General features: G+C 44.2%; 2 protein-coding genes across 5 annotated transcripts in view; both read left to right on the top strand.

Moving 5' to 3' along the window:
* Positions 1-8,071, top strand: part of ptprjb.1 (protein tyrosine phosphatase receptor type Jb, tandem duplicate 1) — a 31,697-nt gene extending 23,626 nt beyond the window's left edge. Inside the window, exons 15-32 of the mRNA XM_062462716.1 lie at positions 443-706; positions 792-1,061; positions 1,289-1,546; positions 1,850-2,137; positions 2,296-2,445; positions 2,652-2,841; positions 2,976-3,097; positions 3,186-3,273; positions 3,403-3,447; positions 3,577-3,585; positions 3,897-3,984; positions 4,081-4,171; positions 4,565-4,638; positions 4,921-5,055; positions 5,260-5,376; positions 5,603-5,763; positions 5,898-6,033; positions 6,169-8,071. Of these exons, the coding sequence (XP_062318700.1) occupies positions 443-706; positions 792-1,061; positions 1,289-1,546; positions 1,850-2,137; positions 2,296-2,445; positions 2,652-2,841; positions 2,976-3,097; positions 3,186-3,273; positions 3,403-3,447; positions 3,577-3,585; positions 3,897-3,984; positions 4,081-4,171; positions 4,565-4,638; positions 4,921-5,055; positions 5,260-5,376; positions 5,603-5,763; positions 5,898-6,033; positions 6,169-6,327 (2,645 nt within the window). The 3' untranslated portion in view covers positions 6,328-8,071. The remainder of the gene's footprint in view (positions 1-442; positions 707-791; positions 1,062-1,288; positions 1,547-1,849; positions 2,138-2,295; positions 2,446-2,651; positions 2,842-2,975; positions 3,098-3,185; positions 3,274-3,402; positions 3,448-3,576; positions 3,586-3,896; positions 3,985-4,080; positions 4,172-4,564; positions 4,639-4,920; positions 5,056-5,259; positions 5,377-5,602; positions 5,764-5,897; positions 6,034-6,168) is intronic.
* A 2,126-nt stretch (positions 8,072-10,197) lies between these two features.
* The window catches only part of osbpl5 (oxysterol binding protein-like 5), a 31,154-nt gene continuing 28,710 nt past the window's right edge, over positions 10,198-12,641 (top strand). For 3 of the 4 annotated variants that reach the window (XM_062462712.1, XM_062462713.1, XM_062462711.1), the window contains exon 1: positions 10,198-10,359. The gene's annotated coding sequence lies outside the window, so the exon portion shown is untranslated. The remainder of the gene's footprint in view (positions 10,360-12,641) is intronic. The other variant, XM_062462714.1, reaches the window with a different exon arrangement.

Raw genomic sequence — 12,641 nt, 5'->3', positions numbered from 1 at the left:
CTACCAGTACACAAGTAAGACTGTTCTCAGCTTCCCAGTCTTCAACCCATCAACATCTGTTTACCTGAGGTCATGGGCGGCGCTGGGGAGGGGCTAGCAGGTGCTTCAGCACCCCCAAGAAAGACCAAAGCACCCCGATAGCACCCCCAAAAATAATTTCTGGAAAATCCGATCGGAGAATCGGATGTTAATTATACGGCGTCTGACACGGAGCAGTCCGCTAATGCGTTTGCCGCGGATGCAGAGACGGCAGCTAGCACAACTGCAGTTCCATTCAAATTAGCATCACATATACATATATATAATTGCGCAGCTCCCCCTGTCAATGAAAGCACCCCATCAGCAGCTGCATTAAAAATGATCTGGCGCCGCCCCTGCCAGAGGTTGTTCTCTCGACCACCTCTCTCAACCCTCTCTCTCCTCCTGTCTCCATGTTAAACAGAACCTGAGGTGGTCCAGCTCAACATCAGCAACACAGGAAGCAACAGCTCTGTCCGGGTGTCCTGGAGTCCTCCCCCAGGGAGGGTGGAGCAGTACGTGGTGGTCCTGAGCACAGATCGTGGGCCCCCCTTACGAGAGTCTCTAAACTCCTCCTCGACATTCAGGAACTTCTACGAGTTAAATCCAGCCACAGAATACAATGCCACGGTGACCACGATTAGCGGACCTTTCAACGCGACGTCAGGACCCGTTACCACGGCGACGTGTGAGTACGACGAAGAGCGCCGGGCAAAAGAGCCTGACACATCAGACCCCAGGTAACATTATGATTATTTGGATGTTTCTTTCAGTTCCAAATCCACCTGGACCCATAAGTATCTTGACCAAGACCACCAGCTCCCTGTCTCTGCGCTGGGAGGAAGCCCCTCTGATGAGCAACAGCTCCTTCAAGTACATTGTGACGTACACATCACCAGGGAACGGAGACAAGAGCGTCACAACCGCTAACCAGACGACCAACCTCACTGGCCTGGAGTCAGGGACTCCATACACCGTTTCCGTGGTAACACTGGGGCCATTGATCCTTAGGAGCAAGGCGGTGCAGATGAACGTCACTACGCGTAAGTGGTTTAACTGACGCGCACACACACACACACACACAGAGGCACTCACGCACACTATCCACCTCAATCATCTGCCACAAACAATCAAGACAGCATAACCTGACCTCTCATGATCTGATCACCCCTCCATGCCATTATCTGTGAGACCCTATCTTCACCCACTGGCCCCAAAGTTATCAGCTATGTTCCAACACTCACCCCACCTTCCCTTTCCAATCACCCAGGTCCAGAAAGGATCTCGGGTCTGAATGTAACTGAGATAGACGAGAAGAAGGTCACCCTGCAGTGGATGAAGCCTACAGGTGACAAACCAGGCTACAAGTACGCCGTGAACTGGACACTCTCCACAGAACCCAAGGAAACATCAGATACCACCACAGTCATCACGGGCCTAGTTCCTGGGACGAAATACACCTTCAGTGTTACCACACAGACAGCTGACGGAACAGAAGGAGCTCCAGTCAGCATCACCAGATGTACAAGTGAGCTCTGGGAGATGCACTCTAGAGTATGAGGCAGGACCTGCGCCATACCTCACAGCAGCATTCTAATAGTAGTGGTTCTCAAAGTGGGGCTGAAACAAGTTTTTCTTAGAGACTCGCGTGTGGGTGATTGTCGAGGGGCTGCAGAGGGCTGGATTTAGCTATAGAAAGAGCCCAGGATTATTAAATGAGTGAAATGAAGTGAAAGTACACTTACTTTTACTGTCAAATGTGCCATACTCCATGTTAATCATCATAACTGGCTTGTTTTCCTGTCTCTGTTCAACCCTATCTGTGCTGCAGAAGCAAGTCCCGTGTTCAATCTGACGTGTGAGGGCCCCAACAGCCCTGAGGCCTGGCTTAACATGTCCTGGAGCCCTCCTGCAGGAAACATGATAGGCCTTACTGTCAACATTTCCAAGGACAACAGTCAGATCAACAGTTTCAACCCTGGGGTCCAGTGCAACCAAATGTGCACGTACAGTGTCTCCAACCTGAGTCACTACACAGAATACAAAGTGGCTGTCGAGACGCTGGCCTGTGGCCCTCCGAGCGAGATCCGATATTGCACCGAAACTACAGGCATTACAAGTATGGGCATTCTTAGACAGCAATAATGTGGATTCATGTGGATTTAAACTGATGGGTCAGGATTTAGTGCTAGTTTAATTACCAAACTAGTTGTTATTCAAATGTCATCATGTCAGCAATTGAGGTGTTTATGAATGTCTATTCTTTCTGTTACAAAGGTCCACCAATCCCAGCCAACGCTTCAAACCTGGTGCACATCACCAAAACACAACACGACAGTTTCACGGTTCAAGTTAACCCCAGTCTCCTGGACAACAGGAATGGACCAATCACAACATGGGGTGTGCTGGTGACTTCTGATACCAGCAGTACGTTCTCTTTCCTCTGTTATTGCATACGACATAGACCTCCTGTCAATGGATCTTAAATGTCAATTGTAGTTATGTAATTGTGGTGGCACATAGTCAAGTATGACAAGTACAGAATTAAAAGTGTTGTGTTTGATCATCCTGATCGGCTATTTCATTGGTCCCCATGTAAGTGGCATACGCTTTACTTGTGCTTTGAATTCCAGATCCAGTGACCAACCTTTCTGTGTACCTGAATAAGACCTACAAAGACTCAGATAAAGCATACCTGGCAACCATCCAAAATATCTCTGGGTCCAGCCGCAGCGGAGGAGACTACCTGACCTTAGACATAGGTGATGGAACTTCTTGTCAAGGCTATAGCAACCCTGCCCTGAAACCACTGCACACGTACAGGTAAGGACAGATGGGCTCCAGGGCTGGAAGGGCAGCTCGCAGGGAACAACCAGGAACTTAGAAACTCTCTGAGGCACATGAGAAAAAAGAAAGTCAGAGAGACATTTGTGTTATTTTTGTGTGTTTTGTTCCAGGTATGCCATAGTGTTGTTCACTCTGCTTGAGATCCAGCCCCGGTCAAATCTTGTGAACGTGGCAACGTCTTTTTTCACAGTGACCGAGTGGTACCACACTGACAATCTGCCACAAAGCCCAGGTAGCGACTTCCAGGAACCCCGTCAGCCAGAACACAGGGGACTGTACACAAGACACTAGATCATGTGTCTCTTTCTCTTCTTTTAAAGTTGTTATTGGCATCGCGGTCGGGGCTTCGCTTGGAGTTTTCGCCGTCCTCTTTATCATCCTGATCGGCTTTGTCGTATACTGGATGAGGTATAGTCTCCACGTCACCCTTCGTCATGACATCATCATGGAAAATCCTAGTTACATACAGGAAGTAGTAGGTTTTGTGGTTAGCAGTTGGTTGTTGGGTGCTTGAAGATCATGTCATTCCAATTGCAGACGGAGACAGAAAGACAACTCGGACATCCAGATCCACTCCCTGAGGTGAGTCTGGGATGGGTCCCGTCACCAACCACATGTACAGCGGTTGTGGCTCCTGACTTTGATGGATTGATCCCAAAACATATACAGCTGATCACTTTTAACATAATTGATTTCTCTTTCCTTTTTCAGGGCTAAAGTGTAAGTATGATTTCACGTGGTGAACCCTGGTAATTCCCGATGTGTATGTAAGCCTATGAGTTGTTTTTAGTAGATCTGTTTACTCTGACCCAGTCCACACTTCACCCTTTAGTCTTGATGTGTTTTGATGTTTTTGGGGAAATCCTAAATTATTGTTTGGGTCTAGTACAATGGTAAAAATTAGGTTTTCCCAAAAAGTCCACCCACAAGACACTGCAGGCAGACCTGAGCAAACGATAGTCATTGAAAGGATCTTTCCCTGATACTGTGGATGGATGATGTACTCCCTGACCCTGAGTTTCTGTGAGCAGCAGTGTGGCGGTGAAGGTAGAGGACTATGAAGCCTACTACAAGAAGCAGAAAGCTGACTCCAACTGTGGCTTCGCTGAGGAGTTTGAGGTAAACAAAATGACTGATAAAACCAAAACATTCAAAGATCAATGTAAACTTGAAAATAACAAGCACACTTTTTTTTGTGTGTGTTTGTGTGTGTAGGAACTTAAGCCTGTCGGCACAGTCCAAGCTAAAAACAGTGCTCTGGCTGTGGAAAACAAGCCAAAGAATCGTTACAACAATGTTCTGCCCTGTAAGTCAACTATGACCTCCATCCTCTTGCCAGTAACTCAACATTCTTTCCACTAACTAACCATACCCATCAATGCTTCTCATATCTAATCCTCCATCTTCAACAATGCAATACAAGACAATTTTCATTGCAAAACAGAACAATATAGCCTAGTATATTTCAACCATCTTTTGTAATTCTTGTGAAATATGCATACACTGTAAAAGATAAAGTACGATAACCACTATATACCTATCCTGCTCAAACATCAGCTTCATACAAAACAGGTGAGTAGATAGGCACTCTGAACTCTAGGGGAACTCTCTCTCTCTCTGCGTCTCTACATGTTTCTCTACCTCTCTCCTTTATTTTCATTCTCTCTCAACCCTCATCCATCCCACCGTCTCTTCCTAGACGACTCCTCTAGAGTGAGACTCTCCACCCAGGGGAGTGGGTTCGATGACTACATCAATGCTAACTACATCCCGGTGCGTACTGACTCCTCCTCATCAGCACGTCCAGATCTCATTGCTTCTGTTGGCCTCTGTCTTGACTCTGCTGAGCACAAACACTCAATCTGTTATCTAGCATCTCAGAGCAGGAGGTCTGATTTAGGATCAGTCACTAGAAGTTTGAATACATTATATCAAACAAGCAGGCTGTTCCTAGACCAGCACTACCCGTTAAAGATGCTAGATGAATAAAGACTTAAAGGTAGAGCACCATAGGTGTAGGTGGTGTGTGTGTTTACGCTGTGTGTCACCTGGCAGGGATACAACTCCAGGAAGGAGTTTATTGCGGCCCAGGGTCCGTTGCCTGTCACGGTGGACCAGTTCTGGAGGATGATCTGGGAGAAGAACGTCCTGACCCTGGTCATGCTGACCCGCTGCAACGAACAGGGACGAGTGAGTGGCCCTAACACTGACACTAACACACACTGAGTGACACCCACACTGACACACACATACACAGACACACTCATTACACACCCTTTCATGCTCTAAACAGTATGCGTAAAAATGCACATGCACGCTAACACACACACACACATTGTATCACACACAAATATACAGTTAGACACTGACACACATCAATCTTTTCTGTCTTAGGTGAAATGTGAGGAATACTGGCCGGCCGACACAAAGCACTTTGAAAACATCACTGTGACAACCACTTCCGAACTCCCCCTTGAAGACTGGACTATTAGGGAGTTTGACGTAAAAAATGTACGATTTTATTAATGTAACAATAGGTTAAGGATAGAATTGTCAGGTGGACAATACTTTTCTTCAAATGTATCATGTTCAATGTGGCAAAAATAATGCTTAAGCTTTCTGTATTATGAATTCTGAATTAGGAAATCAAACCTCAAAATGTTGATCAAACTTCCAAGAAATGTCCTTTGTTGCGTTAGCCTCCAAGCAGGAATGAGTCTGCCTCTTTGGTCAACAGGTGAAGACAGCAGAGACTCGCTCAGTGCGCCACTTCCACTTCACCGCCTGGCCGGACCACGGCGTGCCTGAGACCACAGAGCTGCTTATCAACTTCAGGCACCTGGTCAGGGAGCACATGGATCAATTCTCCCGCCACTCCCCCACCATCGTCCACTGCAGGTTAGCTGGCTCAGACACACACACACACACACAGATACACACGTGGATATTGTTCAAGTTCACACAACCACAAGCTGAGCTGATCATGTTCTCGCTCTCTCGATCTGTACCTTCTATTCTCCTTCCCTCCACAGTGCTGGTGTGGGCCGTACAGGCACCTTTATAGCCATAGACCGTCTCCTCTTCCAGATTGAGAGGGACAGCATGGTTGACGTGTATGGAACCATCCATGACCTACGCATGCACCGACCTCTAATGGTGCAGACAGAGGTGAGACACACACAAACACACAGACGCATGCACACACTGTGTTGATCTAACAGCATTTCGAAGGTGCACATTTCAGATTTTGCTACAGTATGATGCTTGTTTGGGAAAGCTGAATAAAGTGTTGTGTCTTTACAGGACCAGTATGTGTTCCTAAACCAGTGTGCTGTGGACATCATCCGATCCAGAACTGGAACAAATGTGGACTTAATCTACCAGAACACTGCTGCCCTCACCATCTACGAAAACGTTGAACCCAAGAAAAATCCTGATAAAAATGGCTACCACAATGCCTAAGCAGTGGCAGCCGTCCTCTGTTCAGTTCCTCTCTTCATCCAACTCTCCGTAGCTCTCAAATACTCTAGTTTCAGAAAAACCAATAGGAGTTAGAAAAGAGAACGTTTTAACAAAAAAAGTGTGTTTATTTTTCTATGCCATCCTATACACTCGAGTCCATTCTTTGATTTATATTCTGTATTTTCTAATTTATTAAATGTATGATGTAGGATAATCTATGCAGATAACATGCAGACAACACAAAATTCTATTTTATGACCCAAAAAAGTATGTATATAAAATGTTATCTTATAATTATGTTCATGTTTTCTTATATCTGCACATTTTTGATATGTCCAAGATTTTTTATATTTTCTTGCTTGCTAGTACGGTTATTTCATTCATCAATTTATTTAAAAAAAGATTTGCTCAGGTAATGATGTGAGATATGTGAATGCTGTATAGTTACAGGAAGTTAAGGGATCGTATGTTGGTGGGTTGACTGAATATCTCTTTACAACCTGGTATTGGACCTCGCCACCAACTATGCTGCGAGGTTTGGACTCTTTAAGGCCTCTAGATGGTGCAATTACATTATCTTGAACATGATATGAGGCCATTGCATAGGAGTTTCAGTTTTGATGAACGAAAGAGCAGTCTGTAAGGGAATATTTTCGTATTCTGTATTTATGCAATGCTCTGCTCATGCACTGGATGCATCTGCAATAAAAACAACTCTGTAGTTTTTACATGGAAAGTCTGTAAGACGTGTGTTCTTGTTGCTGTAAATGTGAGCTGCAGAGAGACTTCTCCAGGGAGTGTAGGGTATGCCAGTCTGGTTGTGAGACTTCTCCAGGGAGTGTAGGGTATGACAGTCTGGTTACATTTACATTTAGTCATTTAGCAGACGCTCTTATCCAGAGCGACTTACAGTAAGTACAGGGACATTCCCCCGAGGCAAGTAGGGTGAAGTGCCTTGCCCAAGGACACAACGTCAGTTGGCATGACCAGGAATCGAACTGGCAACCTTCGGATTACTAGTCCGACTCCCTCACCGCTCAGCCACCTGACTCCCTGGTTGCCCTTCTTAACATCGTCACTGAGAGGCCACAGGTTAAACACATTCTGATGTGTTTATTCTGAAAAGGAAATGTCTTCTCTCTCCCTGCTGTGCATCTCATCTATCTTTAGACATTCCTGCGATCATGGCAGGAGGAAATGCTTTATTTTCAGTTCCTAAAGGGCAGAACTTTCCATGAGGGCTACCTTCTTGTTTTAGAACTGTGATTCTACTGTATTCTTACCTCTTACATTTACATTTAGTCATTTAGCAGACGCTCTTATCCAGAGCGACTTACAGTAAATACAGGGACATTCCCCCCGAGGCATGACCGGGAATCGAACTGGCAAACCTTCAGATTACTAGCACGATTCCCTAACCGCTCAACCACCTGACTCCCTCTTAAAGCCACTAAGCCACTACACTGCTTACTGTTTTACTTGTCTATGTATGGTGTACAGCCTTGTTATAAAATGTTTAGGTATAATTAAGAGCACTTGTATGGTATAAGTAAACAAAATGGCAAATTCCGTAAGGGAACTCAAAAGTTTGATGTTGTTAGGTTATTACGTGTTTAAAGATGTTTAAATGCTGTGTGTGAGACGCTCGCTGGTCCAAGGCAGAAGATGAACAAGGGGATGACTTACTGCCTGCTTATCCATCTGTCACCAAAATTGAAATAAAGATGTTGCACTTTTTTCTTTCCAGATGTGTCTGTGGGCTTCTGTGCGGGAGCATGTGAAAGTTTGACTACTGCTCTGTCTTAACGCCACACACTCCCTGGGCTTTTAAAGCAATTGTTCTTTTACCTGTTTTGCCTTTCCCTTAGTCCTGACCATAGGACATTTATCAGGATAAACTATGGCTACTGCACATCTACAGCTCGTGCAATTATTATGTTTCATAACATTTTCCTACCAGTGAAATGTAAGCCAAGACAAGAAATGATGACTAAAATAGCTTTCCATTTCAATGCGGGAGCTGGTATCTCTGCATTATTCAGAAATACTTTCACTGTTACGGACAGCTAAGTGTACCCTTAGTGGATAAATAAGTAATAGACCCAGTTTTTGTGTCAGAGGAAAACATCCATTTATTTTCAGCTGACGTCTGCCAAGCCTAGGTCCTTATTGTAGAGGTTGGGTACTGTAGGTCTGTTATAGACCATTGTTCATCCATAGTTTAGGCTATATGACACAGTTACATCGTATTTAACAGATATCCATGTTATGTTCCTAATCTTTCAGTAAATTCTTATAGTAGCCGAGGTCAAGAATCCAAAAACAGGATCACTGACCGATGGAACTGTCACCTTAAAGAGGCCTGTGCTATGAGCCTTGGGCTTTGACAAAATGGGGGACACTAGAGAAACTAACCGGGTGCTCCAAATCAAAGAATGAGAGCAAGTCGACTCCCTATACAGTGAATTTGCAATGTACTAAATTAATTGAACCAGTTAATTTGTTGATTATCCTTCATGTACAGTATTGTCATATTGACATTTTTACTTAGTAGATTAAAGCAGAGCACAATAAAGTACAGTGGAGTATAGTAGAGTCCTCATCGAGCACACATTAATGATGCAAACTTTTTTTCAAAACTGTAGAAAATATTTTTTCAACCTGTTTTTTTTTTACCTTCTGAAACTTTTTCGAATTTTTTTTTTCCCAACCTTCCAAAACTTTTGTTGAAAACAGTTTTTTGTTTTTTTACCTTTCTAAACTTTTTTTTCTAAAAGTTCTTTTTTTTCAACCTTTTGATTTTTTTCGAAAATGTGTTCTAGCTAGCCTAGCTAATGTTACTGCTCAAATCCGCGTTAGCTAGACAGCTAGCTAGCTAGCGATAGCAAGCTACTTTTACTATTTGAGTTTGATAAACCAATTTGAAGCCCCTTTCCCTCTTGCTTGAAGGGCAGCAACATAGAATCCTTTGTACATCGTTAATTATCATTTTGGGAAGATCACCGAAACTCCTGTAAAAAACTGCATTCTGTGTGAGAGAACTAACGTAACTGCTAACTACCGGAAGTTGTTGTCCTGGCTTTGTGAAATATGCGGAAGTGATGCGTGCATAAAGTGAATTCAGGGGGGGATTGAGCTAGCCTGGTCCTAACAAGACCCCGCAGAATAGCTTTGCTCGCATCTTTCTCCGCCGCCATTACTGAACTACAACTCAAACTAGTGCACGACACCAACGTCATCGTTCTCAGCCACTCCCTCTGTTCGCTGATTGGACCTACAAAAAAATTGTTTCTGAAAACCGACTGATGCACTGAAATCCCAGACCTAGTACAGAAGCAAAATCCAAATTGAGCGGAAGTACGTAGGAGGGCAGAGCCAGGCTAGGAGTGAGCCTCATCATGGCTCAAACCCAGAGCTATAGAAAATGGCTCTGCTCAAACCTAACCACCTTTGCAAAGGTAAACTAGCTCTGATTAAAGCACCAGCTAAGTTTACACTTAATAGTACAGTAGGCATTTAACGTTAATTATATCTACATATATATATAACTTTGTGAGTGCAGGAAAATAACAGTTAGTAAACATATTTTATTCAATTCAATACATTCAATCTTACTTGTTGCTACGGTAATCTAAATTCCAACTGTCCTTATTGATGAACCACTGATGAGTGAGTAACGTTAAAATAAACTGACGACAGAGGTTGTCAACAAAAATCTACTTAAGTACAGTTACTTCCCCATCTCTGTATTTAAAATGTAGTTTATACAATCGGACCCGTACACCATGTACTTGTGACAAGCCCCTCCAGACAGTGGGAACATGCTACCACTAGAGGCGTCAAAGTCCCACTACACAACAGTCTCCAACTACATTCCAACCGACAGAACTTCCAGCTCCAAGTAGACCAGTCTGGGCTCCGCCGCCCACCCGTCATATTCTTATTCGTCAACAACCGAGAAGGCGATGAAGCAGTACAGGACTCACCGTTAACGGACTGTGAAAGGAAGTCCACGATTGGTAGCTTTACAGAGTGAGTACAATGCTTAAGTTTACCAAGGATAATATTTAAGGAAGCATTAACAAACAGGCTAGTAGCCCTAGCTTTTCTACATTTGCTTTCAAAAGCCATTGTAGGATTGCTGGCTAGCTAGCACTAACCGTATGCTAAGCTACGCTAACATGATACCATTGTCTATTAAGGTAGTATGGAAATATAAGGCTAATGATATGGATGCATTTATTTCTTCAGCTATGTATTTAGTCAACATTTATTGAAAATCCAGAGCAAACCAAACCATAGCAATCTAACGGTTCATGATGCCCCACGCGGTGCGACCTGCCAGGCTGCCACTTGTTTGCATGGCAACCATTCCTGTCTCAAACACAGCCGAACAAACGACGTGTGACCGCTGCAAAATAGGATGCTTTTGTTGACCCTATGCTTTTGTAGTATGGGTTTCTTTCGTTTCTGCTATGCCATTTTACGAGCTGCGATAAAGATATACACTGTTATCGCAATTAATTGTAGCATGATGGCTCGCCAGACAAGCTATGTTGTAATCGGCTGCAGCTCAGTATCAAATGTGGGAACTTGAATTATTCGGCTACGTGCGAGGATGCAACAGACTAACCTTTTAATTAGAACCTTACAGGCAATGCACAAGACTGAAGGCAGTTGTAAAGCTAGAAACTAGATTTGTGTTTGTGTAGCCATACTAGTGTAACTTGTCTGAGGTGTCCAGTGCCGACACACACAATATAAACAACCTAGTGCTACAGGTGCAGCATCAGCTCCTATTTTACAGGTGGCTAGTTTAAATTAGAGACAAATTATTATTATTTGTTTATGACTATGTAATATTGCACATTCCAATCGTGGTCATATTAGGTTGGGCTCGACTGCTTCAGCTTTGACCTGGACTGGTGGTGTTGCTGTCTTGACTAGATTCTCTAGGTCACAGTCATTTGCATCTTCTTGAATAGTAGAAAATATCTATGGGGAGGATTTTCTGAAGCCCTGATGTATGTCACAACACTTAAGTTAGGTGTATATTTTGGCGCTGCTTGTGTTTTTTGGCAATGTCTGTTAGTGGTCTACAGTTCATTTTTTGTGTGCCAAAAATGAGGTTAGGCCTATTGGTTACAGGCACATTACAACGTCCTGACAAGTGTATTCTGGGTAGCCCACAATGAGAAGGTGTTATTCCAGTGGTGTGCCCTGCACGCTCTATATCCTGGGTTCTAATCCCACTCAGCCTAAGGAGGTTGTCATGTCGTGCTGTGTGGTGTGTACATATTGTATGGTGGGTTTGAGTCCTCCCCCCCCCCCCCCCGGCCCTGCAGGATCCACTTCTGCATAACTGCGTAAATCACCTTGTGGTCTCAGCCCGACCACCCTGCGTTGGATAAAACTGTCTCGAAAACTAATATATGTACATTTATTAATTCAATTATTAATTTGTTCATTCCTTCATAAGCACAAGCTTGCTTCTGTATTGGACAATGTAACAATGTAACACTTTGTTCAGATTGAGGATTAGGCCTAATCACTAAATCTCTGCCGGGTAAGGTTGTTCAATGAAAGAAATGTCTGTTTCAGTTTAGACCAGCCCTGGGCTGCGGACAGCTACGTTGTCTGACTAACATTGTGTTTCATAGATGGACCTGGTAGGCCTGCCCCTTCCTGTCCTTATCACAGAGCTCTCCAGTCTCTTTCATCATTCATTCTACCCATATGCTTTTGAAAAATCGCTCTGATATCGAATGCCTGCAAAATGTCAGTCTGCCTTCCAGGCTTAGCCGGCCTTTGAGTGGAGAATATGTGAACAGACATCCCCAGTGCTGAGTCAATAACAGGAGCGATACTGTGGCTGGAAATAGGCTAATAGATCCCTGTTGCTAACCTGAGGGCTCACTAGACAAAGAACTATCCACAGATTAAAACTGTGTGTCTCCTTGGCCTGGTTTCTGCTGTTTCAACGGGCTTGTTGTGGTGGTTTGTGGTGAACCAAAAATTATTGAATGTTGACCTCTATCCTCTGCTAGTGTTTTGTGTAGAGGGACATGGGCTATTGATTGAAACCCCGCTCTGCTCTTCACTTTCACACTCACCCGAAGCCACCGGCTCTGCACTAATCAGGAGGGAGAAATGTAATGGTGTTGAACCCTAAGCCTATCATCTTGAGCTGTGGCTTTGCCCTGCCAGGAGCTGCTGCAAAGAGGGATAGAGAGAGTGGGGAGGAGAATGGGATAGAGAGAGAGAGAGAGAGAGAGAGAGAGAGAGAGAGGGAGAGGGAGAGGGAGAGGGAGAGG

This window comes from Osmerus eperlanus, chromosome 5 (genome assembly GCF_963692335.1).
Source record: "Osmerus eperlanus chromosome 5, fOsmEpe2.1, whole genome shotgun sequence".
Lineage (NCBI taxonomy): Eukaryota > Metazoa > Chordata > Actinopteri > Osmeriformes > Osmeridae > Osmerus > Osmerus eperlanus.
The sequence above is the reverse complement of the archived record's forward strand: the minus strand, read 5'-3'. Positions and strand labels throughout refer to the sequence as shown.